Below are 22,667 nucleotides of genomic sequence, written 5' to 3' on the forward strand. Positions count from 1 at the left end.
CTTTTCCTGGATTCACCAATCTGTCTCCAGTTTGGGGGTTTCAAATTACAAAGGCCAAGGCGCCAGTAGCCCCATTTTATCCCATTTACGGGGTCTTACGCTGCCCTTTTAGAATGAGTCTTTTCTAGCCCTGGCTGGCATAGCTCAGTGGATTGAGCGCGGGCTGCGAACCAAAGTGTCACAGGTTCGATTCCCAGCCAGGGCACATGCCTGGGTTGCAGGCCATGACCCCCAGCAACCGCACAGTGATGTTTCTCTCTCTCTCCCCCCTCCCTTCCTTCCCTCTCTAAAAAGAATGAGTCTTTCCTCACCCAGCCATGGCGTAGCCACGACAGTGCCTACCTAATCACTACCCCCAGGGATAGTTGGCTTCTCAGATTATCATTGTTCGTTCCCAAACCCAAGCAGGTGTCGGTCCTAGCCAAAAGGGCAGGGGGCGCTCTCTTCACCTCCGGAGGTTCAGCTTTCTCAGACCCTCCCACTCCTTCAGGTCTTGGGAACAGTGTAGGGGTTGTTAAGAGGCACACTCTTGGGATTAAGAATGAATCCCCCACTCCACAACCTGACGCATCGAGTCTTAGGGACCTACAGCCCCGCTTATCACAATTCTTTCATCACTCGGCCTGCGAGGCAGGCCTGCGATTGGCTTCTCCGCGTAGCTCACTGAGAGGCCTCCAACCAAAGACCGACCTCCTCACGTGACAGTAGAACGCAGCAGCGGCAGTCCTGAGCACGCAATTGGCTCTTTCCGGCTCACACGGAAACGGGCGTGCCATTTCCGTACAAGCTTGCAGGTTGGCTTCTCGATTGGTCAGCTCCCTCTTCGCTCCTCCCCCACAAGGCGGGGCAAACTGGGCCACTTTAGAGCCGGGATTGGCTGGCTCTAGAGGCTCATGTGGTGCCTGTCCTACTGTCACGTGGTGTGCGTTGTTTTCTTATCACGTGGCTGCCACCCAGGTAAGAAGAGGCCGCTCTTCCTGGGTTTGGGGTCCTTTCTCGGCGTTACTTGCGGCCTTTGATATTCAGCCCTCCTCTAGCAGCGTAGGCTGCATGAGGGGGGTGCGGGCCCCCGCAGTCCTGCTCGGCGGAGGGGTGAGTGACCAGCCCCGCCCCCTGGACCTCGAGGCCTTGCCCACCACCACCCGTACCCAAAACCCGAGTTGGCCCCTGAGGAGGGAATAAAAACCGAGCCTTTCCCTTAATTTTTTTAGGTCTCTCTCTCGGCTTCAGGGGCCTTTTCCTCCGGGGTGCATAAGAGGGAGGGCAAAAGCCGAGTGTCTATCCAAGCGAAGGATTTCCGGGAAGCAGTTGCCTGGGGTATTTGTGGGGAGACACCAAATTCACTGCCTGCCCCCAGGCTGCTCTGCTCCTGTCTCTTCTTTGGATGCCGGCGCTGCTCTCTGTGGCCTCCCGCCTTTTGTTGCTACCCCGAGCCCTGCTGTCAATGGCTTCAGGAAGCCCCCCTCCCCAGCCCTCGCCGGCCTCTGACTCCGGCTATGATCCTGGTTCGGTCTCTGCAGCCTTTGTCACCTGCCCCAATGAGAAGGTCGCCAAGGAGATCGCCAGGTGGGGACTCCAGTGTGGAGAGAGGATGATCTTGAAGGGAGAGTTGGGGGTGTTAGAGAAGAGTGACCTCCCGTTGCTTTCTGCCTGCTCCAGCTTTGGAAACCTGTCTCTGGGCTAGCAGGGCAAAAATAGGGGTCGTGGGGTGCTATAAATGGGGCTGTCTTTTCACCTTCAGGGCAGTGGTGGAGAAGCGCCTGGCAGCCTGTGTCAACCTCATCCCTCAGATCACATCCATGTGAGTCCCAGGAATTCATGGTTAATCTAACTTTAGGGGCTGACTGGCAAACTTTTCCCTTAGGGGAAAAAAATCTTTGCTCCCATAATACTTTCCCTGACCTTTACAGCTATGAGTGGAAAGGAAAGATTGAAGAAGACAGTGAGGTGCTGATGGTGAGAATCATTTCCCCACCCTACAAAACTTCAATTCTCTGTTCCCTTTGACCCCTTGCCCTCGAGATCACAAAATCAACCCCACTGTGGGATTCAACCTTGTCTTCACCCCTTAGATGATTAAAACCCGAAGTTCCCTGGTTCCAGCTTTGACAGATTTTGTTCGGTAAGAGCTTTGAGATGGCTGGGGTGAGGGTGGGTACTGTGGGGTGGGACTTGCAGGGCAGTCTGAGTGGGTGGGCTCCTTTGAGTAAATCTTTGAGTGACACCCCTTCCCCATCTTTTTTTGCAGCTCTGTGCATCCTTACGAAGTGGCTGAGGTGATTGCATTGCCTGTGGAGCAGGGAAACTCCCCATACCTGCATTGGGTGCACCAGGTTACAGAGTCAGTTTTTAACTCCAACACAGCTCTACCGTGATCAGCCCTGCCCCTGCCATGTTTTCCTCATATACTTCCATGCTCTGACTTCCAGAGGATGACTGGGCTTCTAATAAATCCTGTCTTTGGTTCTTTCTGCCTTTTTTTGTCAACATATGTGAATTCGGTTGGGAAGATTAGAAGTGCTTCTAGTACCTGTGCTCTCATCTTTCAGAATGACTCAGCTGCTAGGTTTGTTTATCTTTATTTCAATCATACAGAACCCGGGATCCTTTATCATCCCTCCCCTCCTCAGTCTCCGTCCCCAGGGATTAAATAATTTTTAAAAATATTTTAAAAGCTGTAACAAAATAACATCACAGGAAATGGGAAAGGGGGGTGGGGGGAAGCTCAGGAATCATGAAGGGAGTAGAGAAGAGAGAACCGCTTCTCCACTCCCCAACCTGGATTCCGCCTGGGCGATAGGGAGAACGACCCCCTACTCTCCCCAGGTACATCCCAGCTGCAGGTGAGGTCAGAGGTCAGGGTACGAAAGTGCCGGTGTGTGTGAATGGGGAGGTGGGCAGAGGCAGGCTATTTAGAAGATGCCCCCACCTCCCCACTCAACCAGGTACTGCACAGAACCATCAGGCCGTACTCTCCGAGCAAGGACCCTGACTGGATCCCCTCGGGACAGATAGCCAACCCCACCTCTGGCTGCTCCCCCAGTACCTGGAGACAAACTACGGCACAGGGGAGAAGAGGTTGCTAAGCGTCTAGGAAGACCTGGGGAGGGAGCTGGGGCTGAGGAAGATGAGGCAGTCATCAAGTGGGGGGCACTTTTAGGAATGTCTGTGGGGAAACCAATGTGAAGTTCCAGGGGTGACCTAAGGAGAGAAGGCAATTGTGAGTCCAGCCACACAGGTAATTACTGACCAGAAATGGAGACGATATATAGATCAGAAAAATGAAATAGTTGGAGCCTGAGGACCTTAACACAGAGGCCGAGTAGTATCAAAGGTAAAGGGGTAAAACCTCACCTGTCTGGGGGTTCACCATCCCCAGAGGTCCCTGCAGTGTTGGCAGAGGGGTGGAAGGAAGCGAACATCCTGATGGGACTGCTGGGATGGGGGAGGGAGAGAAGTTAGGACCCAAAGCAGGGGAACAGGATGTTCTACCCAAGCACAGAGCTCAAACACTGCCCCTGAAGGATCCCCATTCTCAAGACACTGGGGTTCAGACATTGGTTCTAGAAGTCTCTCTAGGTCAAGAAGTGGGTAGCCAAGGGGTAGAGGGAAAAGAATTCTGGGTGAGAAAGTTCAGAGGGTATATATAATTGGAGGAGAGATTGTCAAGGAGCAGATCTAGTTGGAGCGGGTAGAAGCACTGACCTGGGCAGGCAGCGGGCATCTGTGGGCCGGAAGTTGTAGCCGCTGCTGCCCTGGTAACTCTGGTTAGGGCTGGGGGGTGGTGGAGACACTGAGGCCTAGAGGCAGGAGCAAAGGATTGAGAGATAATTCTTGATTCCTTCCCATAGGAGCATTTTCCCCATGGAATTCCCCAGGTCTCTGTACCTGCAGTGCTTTCTGCAGAGAGGCCCGCTCCCTCTGCTCCTGGGGCTCTGACTGATTGTGCTCTGCTGAAGGTGGCCCCAGCTCCTCCATCTTCTCCTTCTGCCTCTTCAGGGGCTCTGGCTCCAGCCTCCGGCGCTTCCCCAGGGGACGTGGAACCCCTCCCCCTGGGCCCTGCCCTGAAGGGAAGCTGTAAGAGGCCTCCTTATCCCCCCAGCCCCCTCCCGGACCACCCCAAAGACCTCCCCATCTTCATATATATATTTACCACCAGATTAATACCCTGAGAATTTCCCCACGCCCCCTGGACCAGTGACCTGGTAGGGGCTCCATCTCCAGTAGGGGGCTCCACAGGAGGAGGGATACGAACATGGAGACCAAACAAACACTTCCTCTTCTTAATCTCCCTCCCTGAAATGAAACTGGGGTGAGGAGAGAAATGACACAGATCAGTACTGTAGAAAACGGCCCCTCTTTTGCCATTACTGAATCTTTTCTAGAGATGATCTTCCAAGTAGATTGAAGCACCTCCCCTCCCAGGCTTCCATATCCATATCTCTGTACCTTTCTAAGCCTCTCTTCAACTTACCGGTCCTTGTGGCTGTTGAGTGCAGAGAGGAGCTTGGAAGAACGTTCTCCCTTGGGGGTGTCTGAGAGCTGGGGAAGAGGACAGAAAGTAGGCTCAAGGAAGCAGTGATCCCTCCCTCCCTGCTTTTCTTCACATCTCCTTATTCCACCCTAACCCCCAAAGCTTCACCACCCCTTACCTCCCCGAGGAGCAAACTGTCCCAGTTCTCAGAGGTGAAGGGGAGGATCTCACGGTCAAAATCAAAGTATTTTTTCTTACAGCAAACACTGAGGTGATACAGGACAAGATGGGCCACATCCACCCTGGAGAAGAATTGAGTTGTCAAGGTTGTGGAGGCATCACAAAAGCCAAGGGAGTCCAGAGTGAGAAGTTGGGCAGGTACAGTGAAAAATGGGGTGTTGAGAGAAGGGTTACACTGAGATCATGCTCACCAGCGAAGCTGTAGTCTCCTGACCTTCTCAGGCCCCCCCCGACACACACAGCATTCAAACTCATAGAACCTGGGGGTGAGCAAGAGGGAGAGAACACACATCAAACAGGAAAATGGTGTTGTGGAGGACTCACGAAGTAAGAGTAGGGTGAACTAGTGAGGAACACTTCAGAAGCTGGGAAGAGAACAGATGAGATAGGCAGAGGTAGGGAAACAGAGGGTGGGGCAGATTACTCCTGGAGAGTCTGCCCTGGTCTCACCTGTCCCCATAGAGGAGGGGCTTGCTCAGACATTGGGTGCAGGCCTCATGGAACCACTGCAAGCAGCTCCGGCACTGCAGCATTTTCAGGTTCCACCTGATGGGCAACACAGAACTAGTGACCTCCAGATACTTGCCCCCTTAACGGCCCAAAACCCTGATCATTATCTATTGCCATACCCTCCCCTGTTCTTTCTCTTGCATTCCCTGGGATTTCCCACATCACCACACCGCATCACTCGTTCCTTAACCCCCGCCCCTCATTACTCACTCCCCGGGACCACCACAGTAACAGTAGCTCTGCTGCCGGTTACTCAGATGTCCAGCGTCCCAGTCCAGCCCCTTCAGTCCATATGGCAGAGATAGCTTCATACCCAGCATGGCCCGGGCATAGGGGCCCTTCTTCAGTGCACCGCCCCTCTGCAGAAATAGAACAGGCAGGCCACCTCAGAGGGTGGGTAGAGGAAAGGTTGGGGAGAGGCTGTGGGGATGGGAGACTCTCATAGGAAGGTGCCTTTACCTTGGTGGCGATGGCAAAGACGCACTGGCGGCAGACCCAAGACGTGCCCTCTCCCTCTCCAGGGGCTGGGGCCCTTGGAACATGGCAGTCCTGGTGATAAGCTGAATAATGATATTGATGGTAGAGCACTTACTGAATTGTAAACCTGCGTACTAGGTATTGGGAGAAGAGTCTTCTCTATCTCATTTAATCCTTGACCATGTACTGTCTGGGGGGGAGGTTATTACCCTTATTTCACAGGTGAGAGAACTGAGGCTCCTAGTACTTTAGAGACTTGCCCAAAGTCATATGCTTAAGAAGGAGTATTTGAACCACCCTCTGCCTGTGAAGTTCACACATCCCCATTCCATGGCTGCCTCTCCCTGTGTTGAAGAGGAAGTAAGGTTATAGAGTTGAGGAGACTGGTCAGAGCAGTGGCTTGGGGACTCGGGCCAGGTGGCGTAAGGACCAGTACCAGTGGGAAGGGTCAGAGGCAGCCTGTAATGTCCAGAACAAGCTGGACCATTCAGGTATCCTGCCCTCTCACCGTGGCGACACTTCTCACAGCTGACCAGTCGGTTCCCAGGGACCACAGTCTCAGAGCGACAGACACAGCAGAGGAGTTCCTCCCCAGGGAGGGCAGCTGTGAGGGAACACAGTGTTAGGGTTGGGGGTAGGGGGATGGAGCCTGTTCTTAAGCCCCTTTCTGTCTCCCAAGTCAGGTTTCTGTCTTCCATGGGATGCACACACTCAGGCCTCTGGGGTCTCACCAGGGCTAATGTCTTTCCATAGAACCAGAAACTGGGAGTCATCCTCAAACTGGACCAGACACACCTCCCGAGCACTGTCCACCTGGAATGGGTGAAGGCAGAGGATAAAAATGGGAATCAGAACTAGATAAGGGGAATGGGGGAAGGTGACAGGTCAGAGGTCAAAGGTCTTACCTTCTTGATGGTCCCCAAGTATAAGAGCCCATCTGTCCATCTGGCCAGCACATCTTGACCCTCCCAAAGTCGAGGCTTGGGGCCAGAGGTGGGAGCAGGGGAAGCTGGATCCCAAAGTGGGGGGGCACCAGAGCGGCTCAGCCGGGGGGGCTGTGCCATTGCATCCTGGGGGGGCCTAGCCAGGAGTGGAATGTGAGGTTATGAAAGCTGAAAAACACTTCTTACAGGCATTTTCTTTGCCTATTTTTCTGTCAAGGACTGAAGCAGCTGTGGCCCCAGTCTCCAAATCCCTGAGACACCTGGATAGGAAACACTCAATACCCCTCCTGAGCTTCCTGATTCCCTCTCTCCCAACTATGGTGACTGGGTCTCCTCTCCTTAACAAGCACCCTCCTCTAGTTTCCCAGCTTCCAGAGCCCTCCTGAGTACTATATCCTGGCCTTGAGATTTTAACAGAAATGATGGTTGCAGAAGCAAAGGTTACTACTCAGTTTCTGCTGTCACCTTCTCCTGCAGTTTAAAGGTATCATCATCGGGGTGCTCCGTTACGCAGAGAATATTTTGGGAGCTTTTCTGGAGATGTTTTCCAGAGTAGAAACAGCTACCTCCCCGGGCCCGCGTGTATCATTCAGAACAATCATCCGGGTGCCAGGTTATGTCAGGTCACCCTCAAATTCGGGGTTCCCTGCCCTCGGGTTAGATAACTTCCCTGAGAGCCTTGGGAGGGGGGCGTGTCCCAGTCTCGGTCTCTACTACCCAAGACCGAGAGTCCAATACGGGACTTGAATCGGCCCAGCCCAACCCGACGCTAGGGCGGGGAGGCTCTCCCGCCCGCGCTCTGCGCGCTGACCCCGGGCTCCCAGCCGCACCGCCCCCCCTCCCCCGCCCCCACAAGGAGCACCTCCCGCCGCTTCCTTACCAGTGACAGCTGGGGCCGTCGGGAGCCGGGCAGAGGCAGACTTGGGACAACGAGGCAAAACCTCTGCGCAGGGGAGGACGTCTGGGCGTCAGGGGCGTGCAGGCAGAGGCCGGGGGGTCCCCAGGCCCAGCCCCTTCGTCCCGACGGCTCTGGGGCGTATGACGCAGCAGCCAAAGCAGCGGCAGCGGCAGCGGCAGGAGGAGGAGGCGGCCGGGGGAAGGAGGGGAGAAGAGGGGAGGGACAAACCGGCTCAGGGGGAGGGTGGTGGGAGGGGAGGACTGGGGAGGAGGAGCCGGAGGGGTGTTGGGGGCGGCGCGGGCACCACCTCACCCCACTTCCCTCACCTCCAACAGGCCTGGAGGTGCCGGGCCAGCGGCGGCCTGGCTGCGGTTGGGCAGGCGGACAGTCGGACCCGGCTGGAAAGGGAATCCCTGAAGCCCCTTCCTCCTAAGGGAGACCTGCCCTGGCGGCAGGAGGGAATTCACCGCTCCCAGCAGCCCGCCTCCGGACTGGTCTCCGCCCCATCCCTTAACTGTGCCCCCAACCTCCATGGTCACTCTTAAGTCCCGCCCCCCACCCCCCTGCCACGACCCCACCCTCCATTCACCATTCCTTTTGCCCCTGCCACGCCCTCCTCTCCCGCCTTTGCCCCAGCCCCACCCTCCTGGTGGCAAGTCAGCCCCATGCTTCTGCGCAGGCGTGACCCCTCCCGCGCGAGGTGGAACCTAGGAAGACCAAGCCCCTCCTTTCTGGGGAGGTGGCCTTTGTCGGTTGGCGGGAGGGGCTCAGCAAGCGAGATTCCGGCCCTGCGCTTGCAGGGCAGGGGCACAGACCAGGAGGGCCAGCAGCGAAGCCGTGACGCTGCCGAGAACCAGCCAATGGACAGCGGGCAGGGCCAGCCCTGGCTGTTCGAATGGGAAGGCAGGGAAAGGGCGGGAGGAAAGAGCCGTCAGTTAATGGGAGAGTGAGTGAGTCCGGTCCTTGGGCTCTGGTTTCCGCTTTTCCTGGGTTAGGATAGCTTGCGGCAAGAGGGAGAGTTAAGTGTCACACCTCCTACAAGTGGAGGATAGGGGTATGGGAGCTGAAGGCTACCCGGACTACAGAGGACAGTTTGTGAGGAGTAAAGAGTCTGTAACTCTGCAAAACACACAAATGCTGGGTAGAGTGACAGTTCCCATCTTTACAGATATGAAAAAAACCTCTTTTCTTGGACAACTGCTAACAAAATCTTTATTCAGAAAAAAAACACACAACTTTTATTTGCTAGGCCCACATAACACAGTGTGTACCCTCCGTCCCCCCAAAAGCATCCCTCAGCCCCACCATCATCACCCCCAGAGGATCTGGATCTGTCTTCATTTCCTGTTGGCCTGGGCAGTACCAATAACACATTGGTTCACCTGCGGGCAGGGGTACAGACAAGATAAAAACGTTTTCAGAGTAACCAAGAGGCTCAGTTTCCGAAGATCACTTCCCAGCCCCCAATATTAGGGCTGTACTCAGAGACTGAAATGAGGGCTCTGAGGACAGGCTCACACTGGTCTCAGTTATAGTTAGCTCTATGCTCACTAAACACACTAGGTCTGTGCGAGGTGAAAAGGTCTGAGTAGGAACAAAGACCAGCACAGAAGCAGAGACAGAAGGAACTTTCACTTCTAGCAATATCATGGACTAGAAACCTCAAAGCCCTCCCACCACTAATGTTTAATAAACTAAATGGCACAATAACAATACTCATTTAGGAATCAAGACTCCTTGGAAAATCAATGATTCCTAGTCTAGGAGAGAAAATGTACAAGATAAACCTGGAATAAAGACTACTGGGGACCAGTCCAAAGGACACAAGAACTAAGATGAAGCGCCCCACTGGATAAAGATAAAGCAATTTAAGCATCAGAAACAATGACAGCTGCAAAGGGCACATATCAAATATATAACCATCTGTAAAATGGTAACACCTAATGAAAACTCACTGGTCACCTTTGGAAGTTGCCAGGGTATCAATTTATAACACTGAAAATTGATCAAGAATTCAGCACTTATCCTGCCTTTCCTATATGGACTGAATTTCAGAGTAACCAAATAGATGGAAAGGGGAAGTACTTTACAAAACCTGGACTAATAAATGTAGAACATAGAAAATAAGAAAAATCAACATTTTAACATTCCCTAATGAAATAACAGACCTGGGTATAATCACTGCTTGATAAAATCACTGGGTGAAAAAGTTGATAGGTAGTTTTTTAATGGATAGATCAGGCTGACAAGACCCAAATCCAATGATTAATATTTGTATCATTAAACGTGAAAAACTGGGTATTAGTTACCTCCTGATATGGTGCAATAGAAAAGTGACCACCCTGTGTAGGTTTTCTTGCCAAGAAATTTAAACCTGATTCAAATCTAGTCAACAAACAACAAAAATTATGAAGAGGAAGCAAATCCAGAATATGATTATTCTATAGGACAAATGGTCCCATTTCTTTAACAAATAAAGGCCAAAGGGGGTAGGATTATTATGGATTAAGAGATATTTAAGAAATAATGTCAACTAAATAATATGGGTAGCCCTTGCTTTGATCCTGATCAGAACAAGCCTAGTGTATAAAAGACATTTCTGAGACAATCAGGTGAAATGTAATATAAACTGGATATTAAAGAATCCATGTTGTTTGGTGTTAATATAACTTTAATTGAATTGCCAGATAGCAGGGGAAACCCTGACCAAAGCAGAAGACCAGGGAAGGGTGCTAAGGCGGCTGACTACTTCCACAACAAATGCTCAAGCCCCAGCGTAGCAGAAGGGCACACCTGATCAGAGACCCTGAATAAAGCCAGAACCCATCATGAGGCTATAGCCTCAGGAAAATGAGTAACCAAAGAGAAAAAATTACCTTTCAGAGGCAGACAGTAAAGACACTTAGTTCTAGTGGAGGGAGCATTAAGTCTCCTAGAGAATTCACGGCCATGGCCATGGCCACAGCTGACCCTCATGAGGGTTGGAGCCTGAACTCACACTCTTTGGAATGGTGTGAAAAACCTCTAAGTCTCTTTTGACCCAGCAATCCCCTTTCAAGGAATCCTTCCCTAGGTGGTTAGACGTAACTAACAAACAGAAAATTATATACATACAAGGTCAGTCAACATGGCCTTGTTTGTAATAGAAATGGGGTGGAAGGAATTCAAGTGTCCAGTAGGGGGAACTGGTGAATAAACTTTGGTCCATCTACACAGTGGAGTCCCAGGCAGATGTAAGAACAGTTGGATGATCTCTGTGTTCTAGCAGGCAGTGATCCTGAGGCAGTCTTGTTTAGCAAAATAAAGTGCAGAATAACGTATATGTAAAACAGGGGGAGAGATGTCTTTTATATGAGGAGGAGAATGAACACATGCATATTGCTTATATTTACAAAGGAAACATTTAGTAAAGTGATAAAGGATAAAAATGACACATGGGGAGGAAAATGTGGATAGGAATATATAGCTTTTTATGTAATTTTGACCTTTTAACTACCTATTTTTAATAACTTAACTGAAAATCCCCAAAAGCCAATAGTTAAAAATCAGTCTGTGCCACAGATGACTGGCCAGTGTAAATCCTTTCTGGATGAATGTGCCCCTGGCCTAAAGGACCGAAGGGGTTGGGATGGAAAAACCCGTAGTCACCCAGGTGTCCTGACAGGGCCTGGGCTTGGTGGTACCCGCACCTTGGAGGCAAAACGCAGGGAGTTGAGAGACTCAGAGGCGTTCTCTTCTAGGGGGGATATGTTCACAAACATGAGCCTGTGGAGAGAGGAGAGGGGGCCAAACTCCAGCATTAGTGGCCAGGTGGGACCCAGACCAGGTCTGAGCCCACCCCTGACCCCATTACAGTTCCCACATGATCCCTTCCACCTATTCCTTTCACTCACATCTTAGCACTGCCACCTAGAGAGTTCTGTAGCAGATAGGTGAGCTTGCTGTTCCGGTACGGCACATGGGACTCCTACAAGGTTGAGGGGAACAGTGATTATGATTGGACAGGGTTCAGCACAGTTAGCCCCAGTTCCTACCTGCCCCAACCCCATTCCCACCTTGTTGCTCAAAGCCATGATGACGAGCCCCAGTGTGGACAGGCTGCTGTTAATGGCCTGTGTTTCTCGAAGGCGTTCCCGCTCTCCAGGACCAAAGGCTAAGCCAGGGTCTAGCCGTTCACTCCCAGCCAGGTCCACAAGATTGAGGGGGGCCCCACACTGTAGGCCTCGTCCAGCATGCTCCCCAGAGATCTGCAGCTGGAACACACTGTGGCTGCGGGATGACCGCTCATTCTGGGCTGTGCGGGCTACAGCCCGGTTCTGGCGGGCCAGATGGAGCAGAGCCTCTACCTATGGAGGGGGAAGAGCAAGGGGTAAAGGTAGGCAGGAAGTCAGTACAGAGCAATGTCGGGAATGGCAATGAATAAGTCAGCTCCTGCCCACTGGGATCTTTCTTTCTAGCCAGTGAAGAGACAAATAAGTAAAATATACAACATGTCTGAGAGTACTAAAGAGTAAAATAAAACAGAGAAATAAGGAGTATATGAGGATGAGGTGAGGGTTGCAATTTTAGACAGGATGGCCAGATCTTAAGGGAGCAAGCAATTCCAGAAGACGATCATTCAGGCAAAAGGAAGTAGTAAGCAAAGGCCCTGACACAAGACAAGAGTATGAATAGCAGGTTTGAGGAACAAGCCAAGGAGCCAACACGGCTAGAGTGTAGTGAGCAAGGAGAGTAGTAGGAAATGAGGGCTGAGAGGCAGTGGGCAGGGGGCGAGCACAACCCCGCATCAGCAGGTGCCTCTCTTCTCCCCACTCCCCAGTTATTAAGGCAGATCCACCTCACAGTTCCCAAGGCCAAACTGAATGCGGCAACTGATCCTCACATCTCCCCTTCCTTTCATCCTCCAACATTCTCCTGCTCCTTACTCCATCCACCTCCATCTCATGTCACCCTGTCACTCCTCCCCATTTTCCAGTCACAGTGCCATCAGTGCTTACCTCTCTCTCACAGGAGACAGGAACATAGCGGGCATTGGTGACAGTAAGCTCCTCGCTCCCTGGCCCTACCCTGCGAATCTCACAATCAACCCCCTGTCCCTTCCGAGTCCCAGTGGCCAGGAGGTCTCGAACAGTCTCATTGTAGATCTCCACGTAGCTTGCCACAAAGCTGTAGGTCCAGCCCTGGCTGCTCAGCTCCTGGGCCACAGAGAACAGGTGCCGTAGGGCCCTGGGGATCAGCCCCTCCATCTGGGGGTCTTCCCCAGGCCCACCCTCCATTGTGAAGGTCTTGCCACTTCCTGTCTGGCCGTAGGCAAAGATGCATACTGGGTAGCCATCCAGGGCTGACTGGACAAGCATGGCAATCTCCTCAAACACTTCGTCCTGTCCACTCCCTGGTGGGAATACCCGGTCGAAAGAGAAGTCATAGCGGGTGGGGGCGGCTGGCACCCCACTCAGAGTCCCACGCCGCTCATCAGACCGAAAGAGGCTGACATGGGTTGAAGGATCAGAGGGCCCACCAGGGCCAGAGGGAAACAGGAGGAAGCCAGGGGGTGGAGTGGGCTCCCCTGGAAGGACAGGGCGGACCCGACAGAAAACACGGATGTTGCCTTTGAGCTCCTGTAACTGGTTGTGTAGTCGTCGGCGCTCCATCTCTAGCCAATGGAGACGTTCTCCCCGCTCAGCTAGTAAGGCCACCTGGGCTGCAGTCTCCTTGCGTAGAGATGCCACCTCCGCTTGGCTGCCTGACAGAGCTGCTTCTGATGCCTGAAGCCTCTTCTGCCCAGAACAAAACAGACACAGAGGGCAAGATGCAACCAAGAATCAGAACAAGTCATGATGGGGGATGGGGGGGGTCCATGCCTCCAAGGACTTCACAGTCTGCTAAAGAAGGATTTAAGAGGAATCATGGTATTAGAATAGGGAGGGCAATGGGCCTATCCAGAAGGTTCACAGGAAGGTAATGTCTAGGCTGACACCCAAAAGTATAGGAGTAAACCAAGGAAAGGATGTAGTATAGAAAGAACATTCCACAAAGATGAAAGCACATATGCAAAATTCCCTGAGTGAGAATTGAGTCACTTCAGACAATTGAATTTGAGTAATTCAATCCAGTTGGTGCTCACCAAGGAGTTGAATGGACATGAGAAGAGCAAGAGAGAATGCTTGGGGGTTTTTGATCAGGAAAGACAGAGAGGGATGGAGGAGCAGAGGAGACACAGACTGGGGACACTACAAAAATGGAGGGGAGAAGAAAGGTTGAGGACAGAGGTATGCTACTGGACAGAGGAGGTCAGGGATTCTAAGCCCAAGCCTAGAGCACTGTTTGGTGAGAAGCTGGCCCTCACCTCCTGCTCCTCTAGCCGGGTGGCCAGTCCCCTCCGCTCCTCCTGCAACCCCAGTTGTTCTTTCTGGAGCTCTTCCACCAAGCTCTCCTGTGTACTCAGCCGCTCTTCTAGCTCCAGGACATGGGCACTCAGGTTCCCCAGCTCCTGTTGGCCCTGCTCAGCCTGGGCCCGTACCCTGGACAACTCCCCTTCTAGTGTCCTGCGCTCTGCCCCCAGGTCCATGGCCTGCTGCTGGGCCTCCCTGAGCTGGTCCCGAAGCTGTTGGTTCTCCTGGTCCAGGGTCCGAGTCTTCTCACGGCAGCATTTCAGCTCTGCATTTAGGTCACATAACTGACCCTTTAAGTCCCAGGCTGGACGTTTGCTGGGTTTCTTCCCTTCGAGCTTGGGAGGAGCAGCTGCTGCTAAGATGGGCACAGAAAGGACAAAAGTCAAGGGAATCTTGGTTCCCTACTTCTCCTCCCTCCTAGCCTTTAGGGCCTCCACACCTGATGCTACATCTCCTCCTCCAGATAGGGAAGGGACCAAACAGATTCTTCTAGGTACTCACCACCTTCTCTTCCCTATCCCAGCCTCTCACCCAATAGTTGTGTTTGTCACCTACTGCCAGGCTTCTGGGCAGGAGCAGCAGGGCCTGGCTTCTGATTCTTCAACACTAGAATATTGGGGAATCGACATCAGGAATTATAGCACAGTGGCCTTCCGCTCCCATCATCCTCCCTTTACACGCATTCAAACCCCTTCTCAGCCCAGCTCTTAAGGACTGCATAATTACCTGTGGCAACAGCTGTGGAACATCGGAGTCCTGTCTTCTTGGGAAGTTTTGGAGCTGTCGGGAAATGGGAGGGAGGTAAAAGAACCATCATTCTGAGGATGGCATGTACTCTGGCCAGGCCAGGGGCAGAGGAGTTTTTACTGAGGATTAGAAATAAGAAAACTTCCCTCTTCCCCTAGCTCCTACAGATATCCTGTCTTAGGACCAGAAATTATTGAACATGCCAAGAAACAAGCTGGACCAAGAAAAGCAAAAAGAGCAGGGGTCAGGACCATATGAAAAATACAACTGTGTAAGAAAAAAATGCTGGGGGACATGTCACACTTGCTTGAATGAATACACACAGAACATCCCTGAAAGGACACACAGTTGTCCTTGGGGAGGGAAACTGGGTGGCTGGGGGACAGGGGTGGGAGGGAAACTTCAAAAATATAACTTTTGTGCCTTTGAAATTCTGAAATAAGTGAAACATATTACCTATTCAAAATAAGCTAAAATTGAAAGAAAAGCAAAAGTGAGCTGGAGAGCACTGACCTCTGTCCACCCCCAGAACCCACCTGCAGTTTGGCCTTGTGTCGGTGGCACTGTGGTGCGGACTGGTGCTCTGGGCTGGGATGCAGCAAATTTGGAAGCTGTGCCCAGGCCTCGTGTCCTTTTCTAGGGAAACACAAGGAGTCTGTAGTTATCCTCCCTGACTGGTTTACATACACTGTCTCTCCCCACCTCTCTCTCTCTCTCTCTCTCTCTCACACACACACACACACCTGTACAGCTATCCAAACCCAGCTCACCTTCTCAGGCTCCACGACATCCTCCATCTGGCCACGCCCCCTCTTAAAACTGCTTCCTGGGAGAGGCAGCCGGGAATGGGCCTTGACCAGGGGTCTCTTCAACTCTATGTTCCCCTTCACTTCCAACAAGGGGGACCTCTGCTGGGAAAAGAGAGACAGTTAAGACAACATTCTGGAGCTCAAATGTCCAAAGAACTCCTCTTTGTGGCCCCCCAGCCTAATTCTCAACATCACCAACAGGCATTAACTTTGTACCTCTTGTGCCACAGATTATGTGCCAACCAAAAAGCATGGAGAAGTGGGACACAATGCAAAAGTGGGATCAATCTCTAAGGGAGAAGCTGGACAGACGTCTGACTTCAGCTAACTCTAACAGTAGTACTTAAACAAACAGAGAGTCCTGATTGGTGTGGTCAGTGAGTTGGGCGCAAACTGAAAGGTCTCTGGTTCAATTCCCAGTCAGGGCACATGCCTGGGTTGTGGGCCAGCCAGGTCTCCGGTTGGGGGCACGCAAGAGGCAGCCAGTGGATATTTCTTTCACACGTCCATGTTTCTCTCCCTCCTTTCCCCTCTCTCTAAAAATAAGTAAATAAAATCTTTTTTTTTAAGATTTTATTTATTTATTTTTAGAGAGGGAAGGGAGGGAGATAGAGATAGAGATAGAGATAGAGAGATAGAGAGAGAGAGAGAGAGAAACACCAATGTGCAGTTGCTGGGGGTTCTGGTCTGCAACCTAGGAATGTACCCTGGCTGGGAATCGAACCTGGGACACTTTGGTTCCCAGCCCGCACTCAATCCACTGAGCTACGCCAGCCAGGGCTTAGTAAATAAAATCTTAATAAAAAAAAACAAGCAGAGAGAAATGGACACTCCTTTCAGAAAGCAAAAACTCAAACACATACATAGTAAAAGGGCCTATATAATAGGCCCTTTTAGCTAGAGCTGAGATTAATAAATAAGGGAGAGAGTGGATGCTTCCAATAGATAAGGCTAAAGACTGGGCTGGGGGAGCAAGTAACATTTACTAGGAACTGTTTTAAATGCTTTATCTGTTATCAAATTAATCTTCACAGCAGCCCAGAGGAGGTGCTATATTATTGGCCTCATTTTGCAGAGGAGGGAAGGAAGGCACTGAGAGATTACATAGTCTGTCTAAGGTCATCAGCCAGTAAAAGGCAGAGCCAGGTTTAGAACCTAGACAGTCTGTTCTAAAGGCCATGTTTTAATCATTAAGCAACATGGACTTATAAGGCTTTGATGCCAAGCTAAGGAGGAGTTTAGGCTTTAGCTCTGCATACATAGAGAGCTAGACACAGTTTCTGATTAGGTATATGAAAAATATGCAATGGGGGTAAAGCAGGAGAAAGTGGTGGTGGTGGGAAAATAGAGACAGCTGTATTCAAACATCAATTAAAAAATAATAAAAAGGAAAACATGCAGAAGAGCCTATGATAAAAAATGAGTTGTAAATAGACTGACTTGCATGGGGAAAACTATGGAGCTGCATGACCAACTTGGGAACCACTGAAGTAGAGGTATGAGGTGAGGGCAGTGGGAAAGAAAGAGAGCCTCTCCTGTAAGCAGTACAATTCAGTGCCTGGGGATTATGTCCACCCCATGGTTACAGACCATTCCGATTTGACCAGAAATGAGGGGTTTCTTAGGACACAGAAATTTCAGTGCTAAAACCAGATCATTCCTACCCAAACAGAGAGAATTAGTCATCCCACTCCTATCCCACCACCAGGAAACCACCATGTATAGATCAACTTCTGATTTTCACTGGAGATAGCTTAATTCCAAGGCCAGCCTCTCTCTTCCCTTCAGTTTACCTCATTCAATCAATGTGTACTAAGTGCCTTTTAAGTGCCAGGAAATGATCTGAGTTCTGGAGTAACAGCTGTGGTCTGTGCCCTCAAGATGCTCATGGGACACTGGGGAAGGGAAGTATTTAAAGAAATGATTAAACCTTTACTTACTAGTATCCTAAAAGGATCCCAGAAGATGGGGTGGGCATCTAGTTTAGATGGGGAGAGTGTCAGAGAACACTTCTAAAAAGTGTTCTCTGAGGAGCCTTGGAGGAGCTTAGGAGAGCCTTGAGGATGAGAAAGAGTTGGCTTGATGGGTTTGAGCCAAGAGTATTTCAGGTAAAAAGCAAAGAAGAGTGCATTCAACAAATGACAAATTGTTCTGTTCAGCTGAATAGAGGGAACTCCATCGAGAGTGGGGAGATGAGAACAGAGGCAGAAGAAAAAAAGATTACGGTGGTCGGTATGCCACGACAGATTCCAGAGTTTACCGAAGACAAGAGGAACCCTGTTGACTTTTAATCAGGAGAAAAATACTACTAGATTTGTGCTGAAAAAGTGAACCATCAGCAAAGTAAAGAATGAATATAAGTCGAATATGAGGGGTATCAGAGGCAGAGACTGCATCATCATTCATTCATTTGTTCAACAAGGATTTTTGTATTAAGATTTGTTGGAAGACAGTTCTGTAACAGACACTCTTCTAGGTACTGGAAAGTAATGAACATAAAGTCTCTGCTTTCCCAGAGCTTATTTTCTAAGACAGCCTTTCCAAAATGGGGTACCACAGGAGATCTAAGCCCTGCGATCTATTTTCTCAGTTCTCCCAAAGATGTATACAGCTCTTAACATTCTAGGTGCCTAAGAGAGAAGTTAATTCACTAGATACAAAGGATGCCTTAGGGCATTAGAGCTTACTTAATTCTCACAGAACTCAATTGAGAAGGGCTGTTCTAAGAGTTTAAGGGCTAAGTAGAAATCCATCTGAGAGGTCAAAAAGGGGCTGGATTACATCAAACCAAGCAGAGTAGTTCTCCCCTCATCTGCATATCTTCCAAGATCCCTAGTGGATGCCTATAACCTCACAGAATACCGAACCCTATATATAATGTTTTTTCCTATACCTACACAACTATAATAAAGTTTAATTTAGAGATTAATAACCATAACTAATAAAACAGAACACTTTTAACAATATATTAGCTTTAGAGTCATTACTGAGTAAAATAAGGGTTACTTGAACATGAGCACTACAATACCCTAACTGTTGATTCAATAACTGAGACAGCTACTAAGTGACTGACAGGCAGGTGGCGTATACAGCATGGATAGGCTAGACAAAGGGGTGATCCATGTACCAGGCTGGACAGAATGAAATGCAATTTAAAACTTATGAATTGTTTATTTCTGGAATTTTCCATTTAATATTTTTGAACCACAGCTGATTGTGAGTAACTGAAACCACGAAAAGCAAAACTTCAGATAAGAGGGACCACCACTGTGTTGACCTAACTGCCTTGGGGAAGGGAGACAGTGGGTAGGCAGTGAGGAAGATGCAGGCCCCCAGGCTGACTCCAAAATACCTGCCATGGTTCCATTAATTAGGATCACAGAAGGAAGGGCTGTGTTTTGTTTTATTTTTTTAATTAAGCTTTTCATGTTAGAATAATTGTAAATTCACATGCAGTTGTAAGAAATAATACAGAGAGATCTGACAGTATCTGAAAGGCTAGTTTGGGAAGTTCAGCTTTGGGAAAGTGACTTTGGGCAACCTATGATACAAACAGATAGAATCAAGGATGTTCACAAATCATTGCTATAGAGAAAACTCTGAAACAACTTGTTACTCTGGTTTCCTAAATTTTGGTTTATTGGTTCACTGTCTATCCTTATATTAGATTATGGGCATCATATGAATACATCTGTTTTGTTCACAACTCTATAATCAGAGAGCCTAGTACAATGTCTGCTACATGGCAGGACTCAATACATTTTTAAAGGAATAAAGATGTTCATCAGTGGAAGAATAAACTGTAGTACATCCACACCATCGGCTTCTTTACAAATAGAAGGGGAGAGGGAGGAGGCATATTTTCCCCCGCCACCTGCAGAAATGTGCACAAGGAATGCTTATTTCAATTTAATTTAATCAAATGTAGTGTGAAAACCAATTTTTTTCTTTAAATTTTCCAAGGTCAAACACTGAATTTTCTTTAATAACCCATGTCCTGCAGTCTCTCTATACTACCATAGTGGATCTACTAAAGACCTACCACCATGGAATTTGTGTGGGCTCAGAAAATGTGTTCAAAAGTTCTTTTATTATTCAGGACAACTCCAAGAGTACAGTATTTATCTTTCTCCCATCTATAAAGCTAGACACCATGACTCCCAACTTTGCAGAATCACCATAAGCACTTAGGCTGTAAAAATAGTAAATCACCCAACCCTTCCTATACTCACTTCCTTGCCCCTGAAGCAACCTCTCATTGAGCAAGAGATCCACCCCTTCACCTACTCACGAACTTCAACAATCCTTCCTTCTGCTCTCTATCCTCTACATCACCAACTTTTCACTTTCTCCTGGTTCATTCCAATCAGTATGCAACACATGCTATTCACTTCTCCTAACCTAAGAGTTTCTTGACTCTGCTTTCCCTGCCAGCTACTACCTTTATTCTGTGCTTGCCCTCTGCAGCAAAACTCCTCGCAAGTGTTGCCTACATAGTACTCACCGCGTCCAATTTCTCTCCTAAACCATCCCAACCCGGCTTTCACTCGGGACGCACAGACTTCGCCCTCCAAGCAGGCTGGAGCTAGACAGATTGGGCGTCCAGGGGCGGAGCGGGGGAGGCGTGGGGGCTCGCAGTCTTCTGCGCTGTCCGGGCCAGGAGACCCGCGCCGATCCTACTCACCTGGGACTCCATGTCCAACTCCGTGCCACACGTGTCAGGGAGGCTCAGTGCAAGAGGACAGGGTGCCTCGGCTCCCGGGACCCGCGTTCTCTAGCCCGCTCGCGACGCAGAGCCCCAGCGCTCCAGGATCCCGCAGCCACCAACTCCGCGCCACACCCGCCACTTTTGAATTCCAACGGCTGCCACCACACTCACCTCGCTCTGCACGCAGGGACCAATCGTCGCCGTCGCCACAATTGGGGACCAATCGCAGCGCCCTCCGCCTCCCGAGGCCACACCCGCCGGCCTGGCGCCTTCCCTTTGCAGCTTCGCCGGCGCGCGGGAGGCAGGCGGGTTAGTTACATTTCCGGCCTCACTTTTCCTGTTAAACCGGGTCACGCTGGGCTTCCGCTCGACTCTAGCAGCCGCCCGCAACCTCAGAAAACGTCTGGAAAAGCCCACGAACGTAAGTGCTGTTGTAGGCGGGACGCTGAAGGAAAGTAATCGCGCGTGCGCAAACTAGGACCCCTGCAGGGCTAAGGTCGGAACGAGCGCCTCTTAGCGATTGCAATAGGGAGCGCACTCTTGCCCCTAAAGGGATTGCAGCGTGTTCGCGGCGTCTCCCCGCGGAGTGGAACTAGCGCCCTCACGCGGATGGGAGGGTGGCGGCGTCAACCCATTCCCGGGTTGTTTGGGCATTTCTTAGGAAATTTGAGGACTTTTGGTGTAGCTTGGCGCTCCATGGAAGCTCCTTGGTGCGGGTTCGAGGCTCAAGGAAGGAGTATTTTTTTCTGCAGACTCCTCACCACACCTCCGTACCTGGACGCCATTTACTGGTGCTAGAGAACCGGTTTAGGACCTTAAGAGCCTCCAACCCACAGAGGCTTTACTGCTTCCATTTATGGGGTATTTTATGCTTTTTTTTTCCAGGCTAATCTGCACGTGCATTATATCGGTTTAATCGTCCCTAAATTAAGTGCTTTTCATTCTTATTTGCAAGCTATGAAGGTTTAGAAAGGTTAAGTATGTCAACTTGAAAAAAATTAATTGAAGAGTCAAGCATTTATTTGGGAATCTAAAAGTTCCAATTCCTGAAGCACAGATTCAGGCAGAAACCTAAACAGTATCCTAATTACATGGGGAAAGCACAGGATTTTCATGAGAGAAAAGGAATAATTATATGAAAAGAAAAAAAATCTTACAAGCTGAGGACTCTTGGACATTCAGAATGGCTTCCTGGTTCTATCTTCAGATAGGTCTGTAATCATCAGTCCTTGTGATCAGCATGTCTGCTTTCCTGCTGACTTCATGTTCCAGGAGTGTCCAACCCCCTGCCCAGGATTACTATGAGTGGGGCCCAACACAAAATTGTAAATTTACTTAAAACCTTTTTTTTTTTGCTCATCAGTTTTCGTTAGTGTTTGGGTATTTAATGTGTGGTTCTGTTACAGGGTGCAGCCAAGAGGGAGGATCCCAAATAGGCATTTGAAATGGGGTCCAGAACTCAAGGTGTCCAGGAGATTTTAAGGTGTCTTCACCTCTTCCCCCACAGGTGTGAGTTGGGGGAAGGGGCACACAGAGCAAGAGCATGCAGGGCAGCTTTGCAGCTAATCCATGGCGTGGTAACATACCTATAGCCTTTGGCTGGTTGCTTAAATATACTAAATAGCTATGGCCAGGCTCAAGGCCAGGGGGATGGAAAGGGATCTCCCCCCCATCATGGGACTGGGGGGCAGGTCCCCTGAGTTACAGCGCCTGCGTGGGAGCTGGGAGAAGATTGGCTCCATGACATGGGGTGACACCTGCCCAGACCCACGATGGCGACCAGAAAAGCTGGAGAAGACAGCAGATTGAGGGCAAGTGTGCCCAAGTGTAGGAGGAGTCGGAAATGGGGCTGCAGAGGAAGATTGGTGCAGGGGATTTAAACCCAGACACAGCAGCCATTGAGAGAGAACCACGTGGCCTTGACAGAGTGGAGACTCCTGCAGCCCTGAGGGAGAGAACCACGTGGCCTGGACAGAGTTGGGACTCGCCCTTCTTGTGGCCCTGGGAGAGAGGACCACGTGCCTTTGCCAGAGTGGGGACCCCCACAGCTTTAGAAGGGGGAACCACCACCTGGTTTTAGCAGAGATCCCGGCAACTCAGTGGAGGGTGCCGGGAACCCAGGGAGGTCTCCCAGTCGAGATGGAGTACTAACTGGGAAGAACCAGAGGACTGCCTGAGCTATGGACTTCTATTTCCTTTCCTGAGATACGGTACTCTGGACTGGGCAAAGGGGGAAGGGAGAAGGAAGGACTGTGTCTGTTTGTGGGTCTTTTAAGGGACTTTAGGATTTTTTGATAAAGACATTAGGTCAATACTTTAAGTTTGTATAGCATTAAATAAACATTTCCTTTCCTTTTCACAAATCTCTGGCATTGAGAGACGTCTTTCCTCGGCCGGCGGACCTAACAGACCCGGGGCCTTCTTTCAATAATAGTATATCGTCCCAAGGTCCCCCTTGTTGTGTTCTG

The 22,667-nt window shown here is 50.2% G+C and overlaps 3 protein-coding genes across 9 annotated transcripts; 1 reads left to right on the plus strand and 2 right to left on the minus strand.

Annotated features, from left to right (window-relative positions):
- Window positions 1-858: 858 nt before the first annotated feature.
- On the plus strand, window positions 859-2,467 carry CUTA (cutA divalent cation tolerance homolog). 3 transcript variants are annotated; one of them, XM_045835451.1, is made up of 6 exons: window positions 859-957; window positions 1,358-1,566; window positions 1,742-1,801; window positions 1,911-1,956; window positions 2,073-2,122; window positions 2,249-2,467. In XM_045835451.1, the coding sequence occupies exons 2-6, from the start codon at window positions 1,385-1,387 to the stop codon at window positions 2,373-2,375; spliced, it is 465 nt and encodes a 154-aa protein (XP_045691407.1). In that variant the 5' UTR covers window positions 859-957; window positions 1,358-1,384; the 3' UTR covers window positions 2,376-2,467. The 3 variants fall into 3 exon arrangements, with proteins under 3 accessions (XP_045691407.1, XP_045691397.1, XP_045691391.1); XM_045835441.1 differs by having other exon boundaries at window positions 951-1,092; window positions 1,212-1,566; XM_045835435.1 differs by having other exon boundaries at window positions 957-1,092.
- Window positions 2,468-2,563: 96 nt separating this feature from the next.
- PHF1 (PHD finger protein 1) lies at window positions 2,564-8,061 on the minus strand. 3 transcript variants are annotated; one of them, XM_045835414.1, is made up of 16 exons: window positions 7,870-8,061; window positions 7,526-7,588; window positions 6,607-6,781; window positions 6,433-6,514; window positions 6,210-6,305; window positions 5,684-5,784; window positions 5,435-5,583; window positions 5,165-5,260; window positions 4,906-4,974; window positions 4,653-4,776; window positions 4,475-4,542; window positions 4,203-4,307; window positions 3,889-4,075; window positions 3,706-3,800; window positions 3,355-3,435; window positions 2,564-3,201 (listed from the first exon to the last, which is right to left on the minus strand). In XM_045835414.1, the coding sequence occupies exons 3-16, from the start codon at window positions 6,763-6,765 to the stop codon at window positions 2,913-2,915; spliced, it is 1,701 nt and encodes a 566-aa protein (XP_045691370.1). In that variant the 5' UTR covers window positions 6,766-6,781; window positions 7,526-7,588; window positions 7,870-8,061; the 3' UTR covers window positions 2,564-2,912. The 3 variants fall into 3 exon arrangements, with proteins under 3 accessions (XP_045691370.1, XP_045691360.1, XP_045691380.1); XM_045835404.1 differs by having other exon boundaries at window positions 7,526-7,674; window positions 7,870-8,060; XM_045835424.1 differs by lacking the exon at window positions 7,870-8,061 and having other exon boundaries at window positions 3,355-3,432; window positions 7,526-7,749.
- Window positions 8,062-8,727: 666 nt separating this feature from the next.
- On the minus strand, window positions 8,728-20,353 carry KIFC1 (kinesin family member C1). 3 transcript variants are annotated; one of them, XM_045834380.1, is made up of 11 exons: window positions 20,176-20,353; window positions 15,453-15,590; window positions 15,219-15,318; window positions 14,662-14,715; window positions 14,491-14,541; window positions 13,890-14,290; window positions 12,541-13,320; window positions 11,599-11,889; window positions 11,437-11,510; window positions 11,233-11,308; window positions 8,728-8,925 (listed from the first exon to the last, which is right to left on the minus strand). In XM_045834380.1, exons 1-11 carry the CDS (start codon window positions 20,185-20,187, stop codon window positions 8,881-8,883), a joined length of 2,022 nt encoding a protein of 673 aa, XP_045690336.1. In that variant the 5' UTR covers window positions 20,188-20,353; the 3' UTR covers window positions 8,728-8,880. The 3 variants fall into 3 exon arrangements, with proteins under 3 accessions (XP_045690336.1, XP_045690327.1, XP_045690318.1); XM_045834371.1 differs by having other exon boundaries at window positions 13,890-14,287; window positions 15,453-15,593; XM_045834362.1 differs by having other exon boundaries at window positions 15,453-15,593.
- Window positions 20,354-22,667: the final 2,314 nt, after the last annotated feature.

The sequence above is a fragment of the Phyllostomus hastatus genome, unplaced genomic scaffold (genome assembly GCF_019186645.2).
Source record: "Phyllostomus hastatus isolate PE091 unplaced genomic scaffold, TTU_PhHast_1.1 phas_contig_1048, whole genome shotgun sequence".
Classification (NCBI taxonomy): Eukaryota; Metazoa; Chordata; class Mammalia; order Chiroptera; family Phyllostomidae; genus Phyllostomus; species Phyllostomus hastatus.